This window comes from Elaeis guineensis, chromosome 1 (assembly GCF_000442705.2).
Source record: "Elaeis guineensis isolate ETL-2024a chromosome 1, EG11, whole genome shotgun sequence".
Lineage (NCBI taxonomy): Eukaryota > Viridiplantae > Streptophyta > Magnoliopsida > Arecales > Arecaceae > Elaeis > Elaeis guineensis.
This window is the reverse complement of record NC_025993.2, coordinates 981,553-990,255: the sequence shown is the minus strand read 5'-3', so window position 1 is coordinate 990,255 and position 8,703 is coordinate 981,553. Positions and strand designations below refer to the sequence as shown.

The 8,703-nt window shown below is 42.4% G+C and overlaps 1 protein-coding gene across 1 annotated transcript; it reads left to right on the top strand.

The window, feature by feature from the left end:
- The first annotated feature begins 4,684 nt into the window (after positions 1-4,684).
- On the top strand, positions 4,685-7,189 carry LOC105036882 (transcription factor MYB61). The gene is made up of 3 exons (XM_073249454.1): positions 4,685-5,341; positions 5,476-5,605; positions 5,759-7,189. Exons 1-3 carry the CDS (start codon positions 5,209-5,211, stop codon positions 6,819-6,821), a joined length of 1,326 nt encoding a protein of 441 aa, XP_073105555.1. The 5' UTR covers positions 4,685-5,208; the 3' UTR covers positions 6,822-7,189.
- The last annotated feature ends 1,514 nt before the right edge of the window (positions 7,190-8,703 follow it).

Sequence of the window (8,703 nt, the reverse complement as noted above, 5' to 3'; positions counted from 1 at the left end):
GATTTGGATAAAGTTATGGTGATAAATATGTATCAACATGGCGATCAACACATGTACTGCGAATTAGGTCTCAGTAAGCCTACAACAAAACTACCAATGTGGCATAATTATCTAAAAAATGCATCTGTCAATGGGGTAAGAGGAGACTGGAATATCCTCAATAATCACAAATGCATTAATAAGCTATTTCGAGCACATTGCGTTAGCCAAAACATCCGAACAGAGCTTAGGAAATTGCCCTAATTAATGTTTTCACTGTTGCTTGTGCCGGTGGATACAAGGTCATATGTAACACGGGTTTTATAATTATATAAGATCATTGAGACTTAAAAGACAATGTCAATAAGAATACGATGCGATCAACATCCTGACGGGCTTGTGCTGATATGGGCAAAATACATTCAGCATTGTCCCTTGGAGAGATTAAACCTTCACAAGTGACGTACGTTGGCAATCAGGTCAATTACCATGCCAGCAGCATATATTACGCTTGAATCATGCACCAAGCTTCTCAAATCACAGTGGCAAGATGTGACACCTAAACTTTCAAGTTCCTCATTGTGAAACCAGGAGATGATGAAATAGTAACCTAAAATTCAGCTTCCATAGAGGCTATCTGCAGAAATCTTGTTGCAATATTCCCCCCCCCCAACCCCCAGCTTCCCTTTCATATGAAAGGGACTCATCTATATATATACGACCACAGAACGTCACTAATTTGTGAAACTGTTAAGTTGGGCTTCAATTAGCTAGTACTGTTGTTGATTGAAGTCGACCATGGCATGTTTGCAGTGTTTCTGGGCTCGTCGGATGCTATTTCACATCATATATGGGGACGCAAGACTCTGCGTGTTGCTTCATCAGCAGAACGATTGCTACTAGCAATAACCGCCAGTAAGTTTTAATTTCTTGAGCTCATAGCCAACTAGCTCCATCCAGGAACTGTATCAATTCAGTTGGACAAAGACCTGACAATCTCTCTCTTTCTTCTTCTCAAAGTTGGGTAGTTTGCACTCAACCAAGACAATAAAGTCCACGGCATCGGTACCATGTACAGCACCTCAGTCTAGAGAGAATGGACCCCCAGGGTTTACTTTATATGCTGTCTATTTTTTCCCTATATATGCCTATACAGTTAGTTCGTTCTATAATTCTTTTATTGACTGCAGTAGTTCTACGGGGGATGCATAATACGTGCTTAATTAATTTCAGTCTTTGAGAACTGATACTTGCATACTGCAATCCGGCCATGTTTTTGAGAATGCATGGTGATATATAATTGACTTCCAATCCTTAATTGCTCCTTTCAGCTTGACCATATATATTACTACTTTAGGAATTAAAATTCACCCCGACCTTGCTAGACATCACACAGGAGCTAGCTGTGACGAGTTATCTTCCACGAGTACTGCAAAGTACTACTACTTACGTTCCACAACTGCCGACTTATAACTATTTTTCCAATATTCCCCTACTACCTGAGTGGTTATGCTTCACACTTGCTGCTGCTAGTATCTCGATCTACCAAGTTCTCAGCAACAAAATGGGTCACTCTTATATATATTTTATTCTTTCTCACCACCATCATGAGAATTTTGTGCATTTAAAAGTTGTCCTCACCATCCATCTTCAGGGAATGGGTTCCACACGACGCTAGCCAATCAGAGCCAGCTATCCTTAAGCCTGTCTTAATGGCCCATGTGGCCACGTTTATCGCCCATAATTCAAGTGAGAGATTAATTAACAAGTATAGGGCTAGCTAGCTAGCTAGCTAGCTCTCTCTCGAAATTTCTGGGGGACTACATATCTGCCAACGATTTTTACGACCAAAGACTAGATATTTTCTTCCATATGATTCCCATTTATTTTCTTGATATTATCCCCTGATTCCCAAATGGCCATATAAATAAATAAATAAATATTTACAAGTTAGTTTTCGGCGAAATTGTTGGGTGGTAAAGACGGTGCGGGGACCTTTCTGCATGAACTCACTGACCGACGTCACCTCACCAACTTCACGTCATGGTCAAAGTGCCAAAAGGGCATTTCAGTAAAATACCACTCCTCGGTTGGGACTCTACCGTCATTTTATCGCCCCAAAAAAAAAAGGCAAGAAGAAAGTAATAAAAAAAAGTGGACTCGTTGTTGGTTGGCTGAGGTCCCATCGATTCCAACATTTGGACCACAGCCGGGTGCACGATTTGCGCTGATCTAATTACCGTCCGACTCGAGGACCGACGGGTGGATGTTGGATGGTGGGGCCACCCATTATTGAATCCACCAATCAGAACCGTCTGATAGGTGGTCCTCATCCAACTGGGCCCAGGGGACCACAACCAATTGGCTCGCTATAATCATGGATCAACCATGAGCGCCAGATCACGATCGCCGTTTGTACGATACATCCACCATGAGGCCCATTGGGTTTGTACAGATATGATCGATGTGACATGGATGGTTACAGTCACTCGCAAGTAAACTGCCAATAGAACAGCACCACATGGTGCATTCTTGGTTTTCTGCTCAAAACAATAACATTAATTTTTGTAAAATTCTTATGTAATTCTTGGATGGGATGGAACACCCACATCGTCGAAAAGGGAGCGTATCTACTACTTTCAGGCTTGAAAAATAAAAATCATATATCCCAACCGAAGATCCATCGCATTCATCATGATTTAAAATATATTGAAAATATGTATTAATCAAAAATCATTTGTTTTCAAGGTATCCAATATGTGCAGCGAGTGAGTAACAAGAAATAGATGATTTTTACTATATTAATGCACTAAAACAAAGATAAAATATTTAATTTTATTAAAATATGTATAGATTAAAAATCAATAGATTTCAATATTTAGATGATATAAAATATATTCTCATACAATCTTAACCGCTCAATTTTCTGTCTACTTAACTAATATAGGGTTAGAAGCTGCCAAACAAATGATTTTAAATTTTTAAATATTTTTAATAGTATAAATTATGATCAGCGATGTGAATCTTTGATTTAGATGTCTGATTATTAACTTTAAACCCAAGAGAAACAAAGTTCACCTCTTGTTATATTATTTGTATGCAGACTAGAGATATTCTATGGCTGATAGCTAATGTTAAATAACAATATCAAATAAAGTTTATCATAATTTTCACGTGGCATGTATCTGTTCTATATTGGTTCATGGGTTGCTCAAATCTAGTTTTTCTTCTTCTTTTTTTTTCCTAATTTATACTCATATTCTATTTTGAAATTTTTTCATGGTTAACGGTCGGTCGAATGCTGAAGGGCCCATCTCATTTGCTGGAAACAGGAAGGATCTGAGGGGTCCTATATATGCAACAGCAACCACAGACAGAGAAAATGGCCAGAATCTATTAGTATTATGATATTCTTATCATTATTAATTCCCATCCTTCTTTTAATCAAGAATTACGTAGGATCACATGCACTCAATCATGAAACTGTACTCTTCTAATCATTTATGAGGAAATAAAATTAAAACGCCAACATACTGTGTATATCTCTGACTATTTTATTCTAATGTCCTCCACCTCCCGTGGACACTTGATGATTTGGTATATACTGGTGCTAGAAAATTTCTTAATTTCACTTCAACTTGTACCATATGATCAGGGCTAGGCAAACATCAAGCTGAATGGCATTAGATAGAGAGACACAACTTGGTCTTTTTCTTCAGGGCAAAAAAAAAAAAAAAGGCCATATGCATAAACTATTTCCGGCATTTTGAGCCATCCCACTCGTGCAAATAAAGCCTAAAATAGACTTTCCATTGCACTGTATTAAGCTTACGGTCCACTGTATTACTGTTGCATCACATATACAAGAAATCATTAGAATTTAAGCAGCTATGCAGAACTGTATAAGCACCAATTAGCATTTTCGGAAGCTACAGAACAAAAATGTCTCATTCACGTTTAATGTATGGAGTGATACTACTTGAAGTTTTTCTTATGGAATTGAAGGTGTTATAGCAAAAAAAAAAAAAAAAGGATTTAGTATAAGACGTATAAAATTTATATTTTGAGATTATTCAGTAACGATTACTGCTGGAGTGATACTACTTGAAGTTTTTCTTATGGAATTGAAGGTGTTATAGCAAAAAAACAAAAACAAAAAAAAGGATTTAGTACAAGACGAATAAAATTTATATTTTGAGATTATTCAGTAACGGTTACTGCTGCTAGAGCATTCAATGGCTGTATCAAAGATGTGAACTAGTTCCACGGGTAAGTTTCACCGTCCCGAACAAAAAGCAAGAGAAGGATCAAATTCTCCCAAATGGAAGAATGCCAAATTCTCAGGGAAGTTTTCGAGTTTTTCAACATGAAGAATGATGCCCATTTGTTCTGTATTAAAGATATAGTATGCCGTTCTTTCCAAACAATGATGAAACTTTCCGAAGTGACCAGAGATTTGGGAATTTACCCAAAAAGCAAAAAAGGGACCCTGCTCCCACTGACACAGTATCATGTGGGAATTCGGATGGGTATCTTATTTTCTAGCTTTCTTAAGCAACATAAAAGTATACTACTATATTAGCAAAACTCCCTCAACTAATCATAGGTATTTCCTGCCACGACAAAACTTTCCGACCCAAATCTGTGGTTGCTCCTGGGACAAGTTCTTGGGGATAAAGGGTGGCTAGAAAAGGTAAGGTTGGATTGCTTCGAGTCCAATACAAAAGAGAGCAACGGGAGAGATATAGTTCGGAGACAAAGCCTTTCCTGAAACGTGCGTTTGTTACCTTGTTACTTTTACCGGCTGGGTCCTCGAAGCTAATTGGAGATGAAAGCCCTGGTAGTTATCTCGATTAGGATATCGGAGCGAGTGCCCCACCGTGGGTGCTCCAGAGACATTAATTCCGGGAAGGGGATGAGACATTTGCAGCTCGGATGAATAAATCTCCCCCTTTCTCCCCACCTTCAAAAGAAGGGGAGGAGGAAAAGAGAGCAAAAAAGTTGGGAAGAAAACCTCTCAACTCGATCCCACCCACTCGACCGTGACCCCTCCCGCTCTCCTTTAAGATCAGCCCCTTTCCTCTTAGCTCCATTCCTTCTCCACTGCTGCCTGGATCGATCACCATCCCTTAATTTCCTTGACATTCTCCTGGGGATCGACGATCGATCGAGCAGGAGTGATACCCAAGCCTCCCTCCCTCCCTCGGACCGCATTTCTCGGGCTGGAAAATGGGGAGGCATTCCTGCTGCTACAAGCAGAAGCTGAGGAAAGGCTTGTGGTCTCCCGAGGAGGACGAGAAGCTCCTGAAGCATATAACTAAATATGGCCATGGATGTTGGAGTTCGGTCCCTAAACAGGCAGGTAAAGTGGCACCACACTTGCCATACTCCCACATAAAGTAGCTGCAATGCATGTCCGACGACATGACCAAAATAACTAGACATGTATCTCTCTCTCTCTCTCTTGATTTTTCTCACAAATCCAACACAATTCAGGCCTTCAGAGGTGTGGGAAGAGCTGCAGACTTAGGTGGATAAACTACCTGAGGCCTGATCTCAAGAGGGGCACATTCTCACAGGAGGAGGAGGACCTCATAATTGAGCTCCATGCCGTCCTAGGAAACAGGTACACAACCCCAGAATCTCTCCCTCTCTCTCTCTCTCTCTCTCTCTGTCTTTTGGGCTTTTCATGGTACCACTACTGACTACTGAGTTCTGACATGTCGTGTTTCCCAACACATTCTTTCTGTTTCTCCTCTTTTCTTTCCGCATTCGGCAGGTGGTCGCAAATTGCAGCGCAATTGCCAGGGAGGACCGACAACGAGATCAAGAACTTCTGGAACTCCTGCATTAAGAAGAAGCTGAGGCAGAGAGGCATCGACCCCACCACCCACAAGCCGCTCGCCGACACCCAGGCCCGGGACGACAAACTCCCTCCCAACGGCGGCCAGAATATTAATTCTGGAGCCGATGACCTCAGCGGCCTCCCCTCCCCTGCTGCTCTCGATCCTTCCATACCCAAGCCCGCTCGATCTTTGATGCTCACGGTGGATAAGTTCGCCCCAGAGAGCTCGAACCCGAAGAATTCGGCGGTGGGCGCTCAGGAATTCCTTCTGGACCGGTTCGTCGCCAGCCAGGAGAGCACCTCAAGCTGCCACCCATCCAATTCGCTCGGCTTTTTCCCTCTTCCACAGTTGAGTTATGCCTCCGACTGTGGCGGCAATCAGACGGCTTCGGTCGGGCTCTCCGTGACCCCCAATCCACTTCTCTGGTTTAATCAGAGCAGCCGGCTGTTCGATTCGAGTCCTGAATTCAGTTGCAGCACCATATCCACTCTAGTCCCATCTGCCTCCGCCTCGACTCTCTCCACTTGGATGGGCTTGAAGTCTGTCATCGGTCTCCCACCGGATAATCCTCCACCGAGCTGTGCCGGTCTCACCGGCATTTCCAACTACTGGGAGGCTGCTAATTGTAGCAACAGCAGTGGGAGCAGTGGGGGGAACACCAGTAGTGGAATCGAACTGCAGAGCAATAGCTCCTACTTCGAAAGTGGAATCTTCCCATGGCCGGACCTGACGCCGGATAAAGACGCTCCGGTCCAGCTCCAAGGGGAGCCTGAGGACCTGAAATGGTCGGAGTACCTCCATGGCGCCTTCCCGGTTTCCGCCGCAATCCAGAATCAGAGCCAACCTCTATACGGCGACATCAAAACAGAAAGCCGAGTCGCGGTCGATGGCTTCGGTACTTGTTACCCGAATCGGCAGGCACAGCAGCAACAGCAAGCTTCGGACATGTACGGCAAGGATTTCCAGAGAGTATCTGTGGCTTTTGAACAGATTTAGATTGCGCGAAGATTGGTACAGCGGAGAAAGAGAGAGAGAGACCGAAAGCCATCCCATGAACAGAATTTTCGACTTCAGAAGGCTCGAGTAATAAAAAAGACTTCTTTTAAATTTTTACAGGTGTGTGCGCCATAGATTTTTGTCTTGTAAATAGGTCTGATGATACAAAGAATTCAGCAGCTCTTCAGCTTTGAATATTTGGGCAGACTGAGTGGGACTAGCTAGGTGCAGAATAAAGCTTGTTTCAGTGTTTTTCCTTCTTTTCTTTTTTTTTTCTTTTCTTTTCTTTCTGTCCCTGTTTTCCTTTGCAAATTCACAAATCCAAATTATCTATTGTAAACAATCAAAATCTCTACTTTTTGTTTGTCCGGGTCATCTTCCGCTCTCCTTTCTTTACTGCAGATATCATATCAAACTAACACATCGGAAGGTAATACCCTCATTTTGTGCATGTCAGCAGTTCTTCTCTGAGATTGAAAATGGTTTCGACTTTTCCAGCAGTCAACATGCACTTCCACGAAGGCTACCTTATACTGTATATGTTCCCACCAAGACTCGATGTATACCGCAATCAACCTCTCGTTCACTCATTTGATGGCTACTCCAATAAATTCTTTCTACTTCATGGGGAAGGATTTGGAGGCAAGGGACTGAGAAGCTTGTTGATTCTTACCGTCAGAAAAGGCAAGACCATCGCCTTCCCTCCAATGGGAAAAGCAAACCATCTATTCAAGAGACGGATAAGGATCTATAGAGTCTACCCAATAGCAGAAAGAAAGTGACCCTCGAACCCATATCGATCGTAAGCCATGTGATCCGGTCACCTTTACCTCCAGGCATTATTTTAAGCCCACTTTAATCTGGAAAGCTAGAAGCTTGCAAATCAAGAGAAATTAAGCACGACACCCATGTCTATGTTTAAATCGGAATAAGATGGCATAGATTGCTTCTTTATTCTGGTAGTTGTCTTCCCCGAACTAGTGTATTGCTTGGCTATGCTATTGGAGCAGGGGGGGTGTTACCATCCACCACTTGAGCTTGTGAGGGAATTGCTGCGGGCACATCAAATTGTGCGTGTGGGCGCACGCACATGTGCATGCGTTCGTGTGTGTTTGAGCCCCTTGGATGGGCTCCTCTTGATGCTGATACTTTTCAGGGCAGGGAGTGGGAAGGGTATAAAAGTTTTTCTCTTGATGTGGATGTGTTCGCTAGCCACATGATCAAGTGCTGAGAAAAAGCATAAAGAAGAAAAGAATTTAAAAGGTGGAGAGAGTGGGTCTATTCCTTCCTAAAAGCATCCGGCTCCTGTAGGCTCATTCCACATTCCCAATATTCTTGCTCTCTCTCTCTCTCTCTCCAACAACATGCCATGCCATCATAAGTTAGAACGAACTGAACATGGCAGACCTGATAAGGATGGGCCAGCACGTATTTAAGAACTTTCTTACGAATATTGATCAAAATGAACAAAGTGACATGAGATGAAACAAGGGACCGAAAACATTGACTTAGGATCATTAGCAGACAGAAATTAATTCAGCTCAATGAAACAAGTACTGGAGATATGTAACGTTTTCACCTCGATGAAATTTCACCGACTACATGATAGCATCTAAAATATTCAACATCTTGCGAGCGTTGAGTCCAGCAGGGGATGGCATGAGGAACAAGCATGGCATGTTCTACAGCATGGACAAACCGATGTCCCCCATTAATTTATTATGGCCCTCATGTCTGTTAGAAATGCATGTGAGCTGTATGGTAAGATGCTTTTGCTTGAGCTGGAGGAAATCATCGCTTAAAGAAGGGGACGGAACCCTCGAGAAACAGAGGCTGAACAAGAGGATTAGACACAAAAATGGTCCATAAAATTTCATCTTTA

Coding starts and splice junctions, on each gene's coding strand:
- LOC105036882 (XM_073249454.1), top strand. CDS start 5,209: ATGGGGAGGCATTCCTGCTGCTACAAGCAGAAGCTGAGGAAAGGCTTG. Junction 5,342..5,475: donor TTCGGTCCCTAAACAGGCAG/GTAAAGTGGCAC, acceptor AACACAATTCAG/GCCTTCAGAGGTGTGGGAAG. Junction 5,606..5,758: donor CATGCCGTCCTAGGAAACAG/GTACACAACCCC, acceptor CGCATTCGGCAG/GTGGTCGCAAATTGCAGCGC.